General features: G+C 42.0%; 1 protein-coding gene across 2 annotated transcripts in view; it reads right to left on the bottom strand.

Moving 5' to 3' along the window:
- The window catches only part of LOC308459250 (macrophage mannose receptor 1-like), a 100,659-nt gene that overhangs the window by 18,078 nt on the left and 68,103 nt on the right, over positions 1-14,478 (bottom strand). For both annotated transcript variants that reach the window (XM_080974384.1, XM_080974383.1), the window contains exons 6-14: positions 12,120-12,263; positions 10,949-11,131; positions 10,287-10,444; positions 9,489-9,602; positions 7,119-7,234; positions 6,125-6,273; positions 5,046-5,245; positions 3,755-3,876; positions 937-1,015 (exon numbers count right to left, since the gene is read on the bottom strand). In XM_080974384.1, coding sequence (XP_080830510.1) covers positions 937-1,015; positions 3,755-3,876; positions 5,046-5,245; positions 6,125-6,273; positions 7,119-7,234; positions 9,489-9,602; positions 10,287-10,444; positions 10,949-11,131; positions 12,120-12,263 — 1,265 coding nt within the window. The remainder of the gene's footprint in view (positions 1-936; positions 1,016-3,754; positions 3,877-5,045; positions 5,246-6,124; positions 6,274-7,118; positions 7,235-9,488; positions 9,603-10,286; positions 10,445-10,948; positions 11,132-12,119; positions 12,264-14,478) is intronic.

Genomic DNA, 14,478 nt, shown 5'->3' on the forward strand with positions numbered 1-14,478 from the left:
ATCAGTTTTTGAATGACTTGTACACTAAGGTTACCAGACGTCCCTGTTTACCGGGGACAGTCCCTGGATTTACAAATTAGTCCCCATACAAAATCCATTGAAGTTGAAAAGTATCCCCAGATTCACTGGGGGGAAAAACTTGTAACCTTATTGTACACACATGTTCATGTATATACATAGAGATGGGCTGTCATTTTCACATTCATTGTGTGTGTGTGTGTGTGTGTGTGTGTGTGTGTGTGTAAGCTTCTGCAAGTTATTCAGATGACTGGCCATGCCATCTGGGCTAGAGGGGAGCAGTTGTATCACATGGTCAGCCCACAGCATCATGGTAATGGAAATGCATAGATTTAAGGAGATGGTAAAAAGCAAATGCACTTTTTTCTGGCTATCTTATCGCTCTACTTTTTTTAAAAAAAGATGAAATAATTTGCATCTGGGTTGTTGTTGTTTTTACTTTAAATTGTTCTAATTATTTTAATTGAAATGATTGCATTCCCAACCATGGGTTTGCTTCAGGTAGTGCAGCACCAGCAGAACCAGGGAAGGAATGCAGCAGCCACAGTCTCTGTTTGCCCTAAGTCATAGCTTGGCTTTGCGTTATATGCAAAGTGGATAGTTAGTCTGTGTTCTCATGTTTTTCCTTTAAAAAAATAATTAAATTAAATGTTCCTTACACACACACCCACCCAACTGAGCAAGCCATAACTTCAAGCAACTGTGCAGTAATTGCCATAAGTGTTGGGTCCAAAAATTAGATTGCCCATCACATTTATAAATACTTTAATGCTGGACACTTCAATAACTAAACTTTTAAAGTATTGCTATGGTCTCAATCAAAGTTCACTATGAGAACAAGAGGCTTGAATACTAAGATTATAAATGAATTTGCACATAATTTTACCAACAATGCATTAGTATTCATCATTTACTTACAGGAGTTCCATCACTCCAAGTAAATCCTTTATCGGGCTCCAACTCACTTAAACCAATCCAATAATAGTCTGCAGAAGACCTAAAATATATAAAAAATATTGTAAGCAGAGAGTTGATTTCAAGAGTTTTAAAATTTACAATATAATGACTACTCTGAGGATCACCTTAGATTAGCTATTTGGAGCAGGAACTCTGTGTGTGTGTGTTTGTGTGTGTGTGTGTGTGTGTGTGTGTGTGTGTGTGTTCAGATTACATGTAGTCATTTCTTAGGCATGTTTGCATTACATGCTAAGTCATTGGATATTTACAGGTGACTGTATTATAAACTAGGACATGAGTAGGCAAACTAAGGCCCGGGGGCTGGATCCGGCCCAATCACCTTCTAAATCCGGCCCGCGGATGGTCCTGGAATCAGTGTGATTTACATGAGTAGAATGTGTCCTTTTGTTTAAAATGCATCTCTGGGTTGCATGTGTGCTTTTAATTAAAATGCATCTCTAGGTTATTTGTGGGGCATAGGAATTCGTTCATCTTTTTTTTCTTCAAAATATAGTCCGGCGCCCCACAAGGTCTGCGGGACAGTGGACCGGCCCCCTGCTGAAAAAGTTTGCTGACCCCTGAACTAGGAGTTCCCAATGCAGTCCATGGGCACATTAGAAATTTTATAAAACTATCATGGGCACCACACCAAAATGGGGCCATAACAAGTGATGATGGATAAATAAATTTCTGAAGAAACTGAGTATGAAGCAGAGGTTTGATCTGAACCCAAACAATCAAAACCCATATCTGACCCCACATATCATAACAAAACACTTATTTCACAGAAGTCAAACTGGTGATTCTTAGAGAGAAGTAACCTATCAGCCAATCCATAGAGGGCAAGCCTAAGACATATTGCTGCCTGATGCGTTCCTGCCCTCGTCCCAGGAAACTTCCCCAAATGTGTGCGCATACACACATTCTGCCCTAGGATTATCATTCAAACTTTCGTAAACATGAACTCCTTTTCTCCCCCAGGATTGTCACGCAGACATGGACCCCACACAAATCTCATCAATTTTCTCACACACTCAGATAGTCGGCCAGAGTAGTGTGTGCTATGGTTGCAAGTTCTGTGAAATTCCTTGTTGTTAAAGGTAATAATGACACAAGATTAAAACACAGTTATGTATACTTTTGTTATATGTATGTTTGTGGCACAACACTTCCTTCTATTTTGAAAGAAATGTGGTGTCAGTTAAAGCCCATACACCATTCTTTTAGGTGTATGCACTTTACTCTGTATAGAATGGACCTTTATTCTTTTCAACTGTATTGTTTTACTTAAAAACTCTCTCTCTCTCTCTCTCTCTCTCTCTCTCTCTCTCAAATGGTTTCATACTTAATGATATCACACAAATGTTTTATATTTTGGGTTTTCTTGGGGAACATTTCACCACCAAACCAAACCGACATGGTACTTAATAGATAAATAAATGGTGGCACATCCATTAACACTTATCTCAGGGATAGCCAAAGTGATCCAGACTCTCAGTGTTGGAATACAGTTCTCATCATCCATGAGTAGTGACCAGATTGATTGGGACTGATGGAGTTGGAGTCCAACAACCTCTGGAGGACAAGTTATGCTTAACTTAACCCTTTCCCTGCTAACTGCTTCTATGTTGCAATACATCAACAAGTGATGTATTTGTTTCTTTTCGTTCTGTTTAACAGGGTTATTACTCTAATATTTTATGTGGTGTTTTTTTAATTTTAAAAAAGTGGTACTCCATACTCACTGAGTATATAAAAAACAATTAAATTGTCCCTTTGCTATGCATGCAAGCAAAATATGCCTTTAAAAAGTCACAATTTAAAGTGCTAATAACCAAGATTGAACTGATGTGCTCCAACCCCCAAACCAGCTGGACTGTACATGGGTAGCAAAATTGTGATACATGTGGCAATTTGGGGATGGGACAGTTGTGTTCCTTCTGGGTTCAAGCAGCTGAGAGTTGCCTCTTTTATTTCCCAGAAGTTCCCTGCTCCTCAGAAAAGAGAAAACTATGTGATTTGTTGTTGTTTAGTCGTTTAGTTGTGTCCGATTCTTCGTGACCCCATGGACCAGAGCACGCCAGGCACTCCTGTCTTCCACTGCCTCCCTCAGTTTAGTCAAACTCATGCTGATAGCTTTGAGAACACTGTCCAACCATCTCGTCCTCTGTCGTCCCCTTCTCCTTGTGCCCTCCATCTTTCCCAACATCAGGGTCTTTTCCAGGGAGTCTTCTCTTCTCGTGAGGTGGCCAAAGTATTGGAGTCTCAGCTTCAGGATCTGTCCTTCCAGTGAGCACTCAGGGCTGATTTCCTTAAGAATAGATAGGTTTGGTCTAATGTAGTGTTATTTTGAGGAGGGCATCTAGAAAACAAAAATGGCCATTGCCAGCTGTTGGTCATTGCAATGTGTTTGCAAAAGATGGTGGGATAAAGGGAAACTGGGAAGTGCCAGTCTCAGCTCCTCCTTTCAGGAAAGCACGGCATGCAAGAGAGAGGGATGACACTGTTGCTGTGACCTCCACTTCTGCCAGTTTGGATTAATTCCTCTGTTTGCAATAAATGACATTTTCTAGTGATGCCTCAGGTACCGTGTGGTTTTGTGCCATGGCTGAAGTGTGTGATGCAGCAGGATTCAGAGTGTTAACTTTAAAAGAGAAATAGGTTTTGGTATGTGTATTGGTTTGGGAAGTGTGAACTGGAAAGCTGACATTAAAATGCCATTAAACCAGAAGAGTTTTTGATTCTGAGACAATGAAGACTAACATTATATGAAACTCACAACTCTGATAGCATTTTCTGTTCTTCTTCACTATGAACAGAAACGAGGTCTCCTCCAATTGCTCTACAGAAATCTCGTGCTTCAAGCCAAGATTTCTTGCTCTCTTTCTCTTTTTTATAGGCCTAAAGGCATAAAAATATAGTTAAACATAAGTAATAATAATCTGTTTTAAATCTATAACGTTCCCTCTCCCTGAATATTGGTAATTCCCTTCTTTATTTCCTAACCAAGGTTCATATCCTGATACTCTTTTCTATTGGTTCTCCGACTTCATATTATACATCTGATTTGACTACTTTTGCTTCTGAGCAATAACCAGTTCCAGCACCCATGTTTTTATCCCAACACAGCTGTAAACATTTTATATTGTCCACCCTATTCCTGTCACTGTAATCCATTTTAACTTATTTAAATTTTAAATTGTTGCAATCCACCCTGGGACCTGTTGGTGAAGAGTGGATAGCCGTAGTAGTAATACAGCAATACCAATTCAGTTAAAAGGTTTTTCTTACCCTTTTTTTTGACAAATCACAAATTACTTCCCCCAAGTCAATTTCTTTGGCAAGGTCACATTTGATAGAAAAAAGTATGATGAGTGCCAGTTTCCGGAATATTTTTTTGCTTCTGTCACTGGCAGGGTGCAAAAACTCTGGATCACTATTAAAATTAGATGCATTGTGTTTTATTTTTGCTGTAAATCTCATTTAATAAGATAAGTGAGGATATTTAAAACTCTTTCTAAAAAGTAAATTGAATGATTTTTCCTCCCAGAACCAATGTTGCACAAGGTGAACTATCTGAAAGATCTGGTGGATACTTGTGAGGCAGCCATTTAGAATCTTATTTCAGTTCCTTAGGCTCCAGAGTCACGTATTTTAGGACTCAGCCAAATATGAAATGAATATTCTTGGTTGTTTTGAGCCTGTGTTTGAATTCATAGATGACAAAGATACATAGAAAACATTCCCTCTGGACACACTCTCCGTAAATATCATTAACCATGATCTATAGTTGAGAGGCAAAAATCCATTCTGATCTACTTCTAACCTCCCCAATGAGCTACATTCTGCCCACTCCTCCACTAAAATATAAAAAGTCTGTACTTCAAATAAACTACAGTTCAAAATATTAAAGTAAAACTCCACAATAAAGAGAGTCACAAAAAACCTGCATTGAATATTGACTTTAAAACTAAAACCACACCCTCAAATATCTCAAATGGTTTACTGATAGAGAAGAGCCGTTTCTGCCTTGCCTTTCTATTTAAGCAGACATGAACTGGTATGCCTACCTTGAAGCACACATTTCTAGTACTGCTTGAACGCCATCCTTCTGGGCATGGAGGTGGAAGACTTGGTGTGGGGGCAGGAGTTGTTGTTACACCTTCTGCCCATTGTTTGCAGATGAAGGCTGCCTTCTCTTCACAGTTCACAACATCCCACAAGCCAGCTGCAGTCCCAGTTCTCATGGCAACACAGCCAAGATGTTGCCCTTTTGGAGACACAAGACAAGAGCCACGTCAATTGAATTTCTGTTCATATGTGTAAAACTACTACTACTACTACTACTACTACTACTAACAACAACTAACAACAATGTAGAAGCCTTTTGTGAAATATCGTTCTAATTAGGCTTCAGGAAGTACTTAACACACAGCTGCCCAATGCAGGTTAATTCTGCGTCCAGGGCAGCAGTCTACCATCTCCACCTGTTATGCCTGCTGACACCTTGTCTGCCTTCACCCTGTCTCACCAGAGTGGTGCATGCTCTGGTTATCTCCTGCCTGGACTACTCCAATGTGCTTTACGTGGGGCTACCTTTGAAGGCAACTCGTAAACTACAGCTAACCCAGAATGTGGCAGCTAGATTGGTGACTGGGAGCAGTCGCTGGGACCATATAACACTGGTCCCAAAGGATCTGCATTGGCTCCCAATACATTTCCAAGCACAATTCAAAGTGTTGGTGCTGACCTTTAAAGCCCTAAATGGCTTTAGCCCTGTATATCTGAAGGAGTGTCTCTACTCCCATTGTTCAGCCTGGACACTGAGATCAGCTCTGAGGTTCTTCTGGTAGATCCCCCACTGCAAGAATTGAAGTTACAGGGAACCAGGCAGAAGACCTCACTAGTGGCATTTGCCCTGTGGTACACACTCCCATCAGATGTTAAGGAAATAAATAACTATATGACTTTTAGAAGGCAGCCCTGTACAGGGAAGTTTTTGACAGTTCATGTTTTATTGTGTTTTTGATTTTTTGTTGGGAGCTGTCAAAGTGGCTGGGGCAACACAGTCAGATAGGTGGCATATAAATATAAATATAAATATAAATATAAATATAAATATAAATATAAATATAAATATTATTATTACCAGGCATTGCTGAATTCCAGTGGGTAAACAGAACACCATCTCCATTGGTCCAGTTAAATGTCCCTGGTTGCTGTATGCCTGAAAGGCCAATCCAGAAATATTTTTCAGAACGAAGCCCAACTAGACTAGTCAGGTAGGCCTGTTCATATCTGTGGAGAAAAATGAGTAATAAATGCATTAAAAGTGCGTGCTTCTTCTTTTTTTAAGAAAAAGTTAATTTTCAGGACATACTGGAGTTGGCCACTCTGTACATCAAAGCAGAAGTGAGTTCAACAGCTATAAATCCAAAGTGTCAGACTCCACTACAGAATCATTGTGGTTGGTGATACCTGTAATTTATATGAAAAATATGCTTTCGTCCTGCTGATCAAAATGCAGAAGGAGATCTTCAGATGCAGAAGGAGATCAGAAGGCGATCACATGCAGAAAGTAGCTGTATACTTAGTTAACTTCAGCTACCTTCGCATAAATTGGGTGCATGTGTGTTCAAATCGCAACATAGAGGTAAATGCTCTAAATGCCTTATGTGGCTGTGCTGCCTGACACAGAGAGGCTGTGTAAAGCATACACAACTCAAGAATGCTGGGAACTGTGGTTTACCCCTCACAGAGCTGTAATTCAAAGTACCCTTACTAAACTACAGTTCTCATGATTCTTTTTTCTGGGGTGTGTGCATCAAGTGTATGATGTGTAGACAGCTTTAGTCTTATGTGGTGCCTAGGTGGGCCTGTTGCAAGAGTGTCATTGAACCAGTTGGGTATATTGACCATAGTACTATTCAAAGTAAAAGGTAAAAATGCGCACATACCCTAAGCTTTGAGGTCCACTGTCACTAAACAATACATATACATATTGCATGTACCAGCACAATCCATACTAATTATTTCTCTGCTTGTAATCTTAGAATATTCAGAAATAAACCAAATTTGCATTTTATCGATATTAAAAACACTTCTATTTGTTCCTTTCTTCTGGAAGGAAAATTTTTTAATACCTGTTTTCCACAGAAGTCAGAGATCCCTTATTTGTTTCACAGAATTTCTTTGCTTCTGAAAATGTTACAGATGTTTGTCCAATTAAATAACAATAGACACCGTGCCTTTTCCAACCCTGTCAATATAAAAGAAACAACAACCACCATTTATTATTGCAGTATTAGGTTGGAGACGAGGTTTTTAAAAAAAATAATTTTATTTTCTCATTTTACAAATATTATAACAAATATAAATTTACATAAGCAATTTAAAAAACCAAATCTTAATATCACCCCTCCCCCCTTTCTGTGGTTACTTATATAATATATTTTGCCACTACATATCCAGTTCAAATCTATTTACTGGTTATCCCTTATATTCTGTTTAAGTTATTCTCACTGCATGTTTTTATGTCAGTTCTGCTAATGATTTAAGATGAGGGTTTCTTTTATATACCACCCCTCCTTTGTGAACACAGAACCCTCCTTCCAATGACTAGCTAGTTCTAGCTGCTCTGCAGTCAGCAACATTGCTAACAATTCTCTATTTAACAACAACAACAATGTGGAATATTGGATTTATTTTCTTATTATGTTTATTACCACTTCCAATCAATAACAGCGTTAGAATCATATCTAAGTATAGGATTTTTATTTTTATTTTGTAATTTTGCCTAATTAGAAAAATACCCCCTTCCAAAATTTTTGAGCTATAGGGCAATCCCACCACATGAAGCATGAAGTACCAATCCTCTTTCACTGCATCTCCTCCAGCATAGTGATGAAGTTCCTTTTATAACAGACGATAGTTTAACAGGTGTCCAGTACCACCTGAATATTATCTTTAAAGTAACTTACTGAAAACACACTGGAATTAAGAGACTGAGTTTATTTTAGTGACACTGCTGAAAGTTTATTAAAACAGGAATCTTCATCCAGCTTGAGGTACCACAGAAATTGCATAGAGATCTTTGATGTAGGCCAATGTTGTCATTATCTAAAGTGGTGCAAGAGCCTTTACGTCTGCATAGAAATTAATACATTGGCCATTTCATACAGTCATAGAATTGTAAAGTTGTAAGGGACCATGCGAGTCATCTAGACCAGCTACCTGCAATGCAGGAATATTTTGCCCAACGTGGCGCACGAACCCATAACCCTGAGATTAAGAGTCACATGCTCTACCAACTGAGCTGAGCTCAGGCAATTGATAGAAGAGTCTAGAACAGATTTTTGGGAAACATCTGGTAGAAATCCAGATGATGAGTGTGACTTTTGCAAACTGTTTCTGGAGCTGGACATATGAAGCTATCTGCAAGAGTCAGATAGTTGGTTTGTCTTCTTCAGCATGGCAGAAGGTTTCCAGGACTGTTGTACAAAATCCTCTTGAAATGTCAAGGGTTGGTTCTGAGACCTGCAGCATGTGCTCTGCCCCTGAGTTGCATCACCAGCAGTTGTGCCCATTGCTATTTTGAAAATTGCAGTTGGGTGAAACCAAAAATTTAAAATAGAACAATAACTAGAGATTGAAATAAAACTGAAATATTTAAAAAAATATGAAGCAGTGAATCGATGTTAAGGACCTTCAATGCACCCATAACATCTCCAAGACATACAATCTTCACATGCCCCATATCTTTCTCTGAACCAGGAAATGCTTCAAGCTGTCAAATGCATGCAGACCATTATCTGAATCAAATGAAGGAATTGCACTGCCCCTATAAGCAAATACTCCCATAAGCACCTCCACCATATTTTGATTACTAGCTATGATCCATAAGAAGTGATTCCAAGTGATTACTCTTCACACTTGATGCCTTAGAGACTAAGACAGATAGATGGGAATATTTCCTGTTGTTGGCAGTGGAAGCAGGGTATACTGCATATATGTAGTGGATCTGTTCTCAAGTTTAAAAATTAAAATTATTTAAAAAATAGAAGAAATAGTTGATGTAGTAGCTGTTTTAGATTCTTGGGGGGGGGGGTGTTAAAATGTAAGATCAGCAAAAAAAGGGGCTCTTCCCTACTAATAGGCACAAGGGTGTAATTACCCTATTGGAGGGGGGAGCAGTAACTCTATTGATTAGAAACTCTCTATTGAAACTTTATCCAAATTGATATTGTCTTTCAATCTTTGATAAAGCAGCCTTCCTGCGGTCAGCAGTAAAAAGGAAAAGAAGCAAAGAAAGCTGACCCGTGGTATAGTTGCTGAAGAGGCTTGAGTGGCCATAGGAAGGGTACGAAATTGGAGGGGAGGGGGAAGATAAATTTTACATCTTACCTCAAGACTAGAGGTACCTCTGCATTAATGGACAGCTTTAAGAAGAGAAATAGTTGGTGTCTATGCATATTTGACTTTTTAAATCACTACACAGTTTACTTTAGACTTACTTTCTGGCAATTTGGATCAGCAACTTCAGGTTCTCCAGGAAGAGATGCCAAAGGTTGTCTTTTACAGATGTAACCAAGTTCCACTTCACAGAAATAATCTGCCCAGTACCCATTCTAGAGATGGGAATGTGAAGAAATACAAATATTAGTGAAGAGGGGTCCACTGGCTTTCTCATTTTCTTCCTGCTTGATGTCTTTGTGTCAATGCAAAGCTTTCCATTTTTGCATGAGTTGGACAACTTCACAAAATTCCTATTACATTTGAACTTCACTGAAATCTTCAGCTGAAACTAATGAAGTATTCAGCTTGAGGATCTGAAAGTTCTGATTATGATGATTAGGACATTGAGTTGGCATGATGGCAGAGAGAGCAGTGCAGGAAGGAGGAAGCATTGGCCAGCCAGCTGGCCTGGTAATCTGTTTCCAGTACTGCCATTGTAAACCAGCCTGTGATCCTCAGATGAAGGACAATATAGAAATTTAAGAAGAATTGGTCCCACGGCTGGAGAAAATTCAAGGGATTAGTGAAGGTAAGTGTGTGGTGTGGAAGTTGGTGAGTGTGGGCATTTGGGGGCAAGGTCTAGGAGATGATGGGGTTCGCGAGTGAAGCCAAACAGAGCTTCAATTCCTAGGGCAGCCTAGAAAGAGGGAATGATTGTTAAACCATTCTGGGAATTTTAGCTCTCAATGTGCCAGATTGGCCCTCAATCCATTTATTCAATCTTTTGTGTAATAGGCTGAATAAATGTATTGAGGACCAAGGGAAATACATCTCTCTTATAGGATTCATATTTTTACCTCCCCATTCATGATGACACATTCGTTTTGCACATCATTTATTTGTTGTGGTTTTCCTTTCTGCCACTTGGTGAATGTCACAGTAGAACCATCACTCCATTCATAATACATCTGAATCTTCTGGTCATTCAGTCCTATCCACAGAAGGTCTGTTGGTTCTAAGAACATAAAGGCGTCATATTTATTTGCCACCAGTCCAGAGTGCCTAGGATCCTATGGCACACAGCTCTATGGTGCATAGATTTGGAAATGAGAGACCATTTTGAACTGTAGCTCAGTTTGACATGTGCAACTAGTTACATAAAGATTAATGGAATACAGAACTACAAATGAGTAGTGTCTAATTGACCAGCATTCGCCAAGCAGCTGCTCTGCAAATATTTTGAGCTGTAACTGTAATCATCCCTGACCATTGGTGATATTGACTGAGGTTTATGGAAGTGCACTAGTTTGTGGAAGGCTATAATAGTCAGTGTCATCTCTCATACTTGACTTGTTTGTGCACCTTAATCACTTCAACAGACTATCGCTCTGTGGTGCTTTTCAATAGGGGAGGGCCTTAGTAACATTGTATAACTGTATGTGGTTTGGGGAAAAACCCCACCCTCTCTCTTTTACACACACCAAATACCAGGAAAACAGAATTTTCTGGATGTACTCACTGTAGCCTAGCTGAGAAATGACAAAGCTGTATTCTTCAATGTTGTGTATACTTATTAAATCTCCACCTTCCTTTCGACAGGACCATAATGCATTCTTCCATGTCTTAAGGTCTCTGTTAAGGTGGTAACAGTGACCTGCATATGCAGCCCAGCCATCTGGACATTTAATTGGTTTAAAGCCCTCTAAAAAGAAAACAAATATATCTAAGATTGCATGACTGGATGAACTTTAAAAATTCTTTAATTCTTTAAAAATTTAAAAAATGCCATTATGTTGTCATTGAGTCACTTGTGTGCAAGGACCCTGTGACCCCACAGTTCCCCTGTGAGTAAGGGGGTGAATAACCAGACAAGACAACAGTATATAGGTTTTATCGGTTAAAATAGGCCACAACTTTATTTGTTACATATGTGAGCAATTTGGCACAGGCATTGGGTGAAGCGAGACTACAGCACTCCAGCCTGTCTGCTAGAAGTGCATCTAAGGCTAAACCACCACTAGGGGGGCCCTATGACCTACATCAAAAAGGGGTACCCCCTAGGGGTCCTCATTGGTCTGCTATGGCCCTGTCCCCATCTGGAAACCAGACAGAAGCTGCTTCTCCTGGATCGCTTTAACAGGATACCTTCCACAAAGGAGGGGGAGGTAGTGTCTACAACCTCCTCTCCAGCCAAGACCAAGGTTTACCCGATGCCTCACAAAGTTGTGATGATTGCTATGAGGTAAGCAAAAACCCAATGGCTGGTGCCAATTTGCCTGACCCTGAATACAGTGGTCGACATGGTCCATAGCAAGGTCGTGGTTCAAAAAACCAGTATAATGAAAGGGAGGGAGGGTGGGAGATCCAGCGAGAGAAAGGTCAGAGAGAAAACTGCCAGGTCAGAGTTCAATTTTAACCCCTGGGAACGAGCCCAGGTGGCGCTGATTGACCAGCTGGTCTGCTTCCAGTAAAAGTCTGCCCGCAGCCTTTAGACCGGAGTCTTTACTGATAGACAAAATACTCTCAGCCATCTCTGTCCAATCAAACATTTCCCATTGCATATGCCCCTACAAACAGCAAAACCTGTATTACTGTTAGAAATGTAATTTTGGACTCTGGCGCCCTCTATACATAATGATGATACAATTATATAGAAAAAGGTAAAGTTCATTCCCAGTTTATCATCCTACCTGAAGGAATAACAGAAGCATCTAATGAAGAGTTTGCTTTTTTGCAAATGTATCCAAGTTTCTCTTGACACTTATCATTCCCCCACTTGCCATTCTTAGACTGCATTGATCCACAGATTTTTTCTGTTTCTGGGGATGGGCTCCCTTTAAGAAAGTGTGAGACAAGTGATCATTGAGTCCTGTGTTAACACTGCAATGCTGCAGTTTGAGTTGATCTTTCACAAAGCAGCCTACAATATTTTAAATTAGCACAAAACCATTTAATATATATATGGCCAGAAACGATAAAGTTGAAACTAACCAGCATAGAACAATAATAAATGAGCCACTTTCCAGTAAATTAACCTCATCCATCCATTGCCCCTTCATCAAGAGCTTTTGAAAAGGCTTCTTTAAAAGTCTGAGTCTGCCTAATCTCTACTGGAATTGCATTCCATAATTGTGGAGCTACCATTTTATCACCATATCTTCAGTCTAATCACCTTTACTGGTGAACAATGAAGCAACCATCTGAGCTGGAAAATGAGTCCAAATGTGTATCCGCTATGCAATTGGAAGTGGGTGGGTGTGCATGATCTGTGATCTATCTGATAACTGGAAATCTCTGTTTGGGTTCAGGTACCTTTTCACTGGATTGCGACTACTGAATTACACCACAGTTCCATATTCTATGCAGGAGGAGGGCATTTACCGTATTTTTCGCCCCATAGGACGCACCGGCCCATAGGACGCACCAGGTTTTTTTGGGGGGGAAATAAAGAAAAAAAATTTTATTTCCCCCCCAGGTGTTTGTGGGGCCAGCAGGTGCTTGTGGGGCCAGCCTTCAGACCAGGTCCGGGGACAGCGGGAAGACGCACTGCGCCTCTCCGCTGTCCCCGGAGCTTGCGGGGCTGGCAGCGGGGAGGAGCGCTCTTCTCCCCGCCGCCCGCCTTCAGACCAGGTCTGGGGACAGCGGGAAGACGCACTGCACCTCCCAGCTGTCCCCAGAGCTTGTGGGGCAGGCAGCGGGGAGATGCGCTCTTCTCCCCGCCGCCCGCCTTCAGACCAGGTCCAGGGACAGCGGGAAGACGCGCTGCGCCTCCCAGCTGTCCCCGGAGCTTGCGGGGCAGGCAGCGGGGAGAAGTGCTCTTCTCCCCACCGCCCGCCTTCAGACCAGGTCTGGGGACAGCGGGAAGACGCACTGCACCTCCCAGCTGTCCCCAGAGCTTGTGGGGCAGGCAGCGGGGAGATGCACTCTTCTCCCCGCCGCCCGCCTTCAGACCAGGTCCGGGGACAGCGGGAAGACGCACTGCGCCTCCCCTCTGTCCCCGGAGCTTGCGGGGCTGGCAGCGGGGAGGAGCGCTCTTCTCCCCGCCGCCCGCCTTCAGACCAGGTCTGGGGACAGCGGGAAGACGCACTGTGCCTCCCCGCTGTCCCCGGAGCTTGCGGGGCAGGCAGCGAGGAGATGCGCTCTTCTCCCCGCCACCCGCCTTCAGACCAGGTCCGGGGACAGCGGGAAGATGCACTGCGCCTCTCCGCTGTCCCCCGAGCTTGTGGGGCAGGCAGCGGGGAGAAGCGCTCTTCTCCCCCCCTTGCCCGCCTTCAGACCAGGTCCGGGGACAGCAGGAAGACGCGCTGCACCTCCCCGCTGTCCCCGGAGCTTGCGGGGCAGGCAGCGGGGAGATGCGCTCTTCTCCCCGCCGCCCGCCTTCAGACCAGGTCCAGGGACAGCGGGAAGACGCGCTGCGCCTCCCAGCTGTCCCCGGAGCTTGCGGGGCAGGCAGTGGGGAGAAGTGCTCTTCTCCCCGCCGCCCGCCTTCAGACCAGGTCCAGGGACAGCGGGAAGACGCGCTGTGCCTCCCCGCTTTCCCCGGAGCTTGCGGGGCAGGCGCTGGGGCTCTCTTGAAGCCTGGATTCGCCCCATAGGACGCACACACATTTCCCCTTCATTTTTGGAGGGGAAAAAGTGCGTCTTATAGGGCGAAAAATACGGTACATTACTTTAAGAATTATGGCACAAACTGAGGTTCTGTGCCATTTCCCCTACCACTTCAACACTGTGATGGGAGAATGTGCACTAAAAGATTGCTGTCTCCTACAGAGCTCTTAAAAAACAGAAGAAGCTGAATGGACAGAAAGTGGCAGATCTTCTCAGAATCATGGTACAAGAACTTTAGGGAAAGTTAAACTATTTGGTTTAATCATTACAAGAAGGCTACAAAGAATTGTTTTTAAATGCCGCATGATTATTCAAAACTAATTCCTTTAGGTAGTATATTCTGGATATTCTAACTTCCTGGAAATCCCTTCAAATTTTTGGCATTTTTGCCTGAATATTAAGCAACAATGTTGTTCAGTATTGATCTGATTTGGCACATAG

This window comes from Podarcis pityusensis (genome assembly GCF_964106645.2).
Source record: "Podarcis pityusensis genome assembly, chromosome: 12".
NCBI lineage: Eukaryota > Metazoa > Chordata > Lepidosauria > Squamata > Lacertidae > Podarcis > Podarcis pityusensis.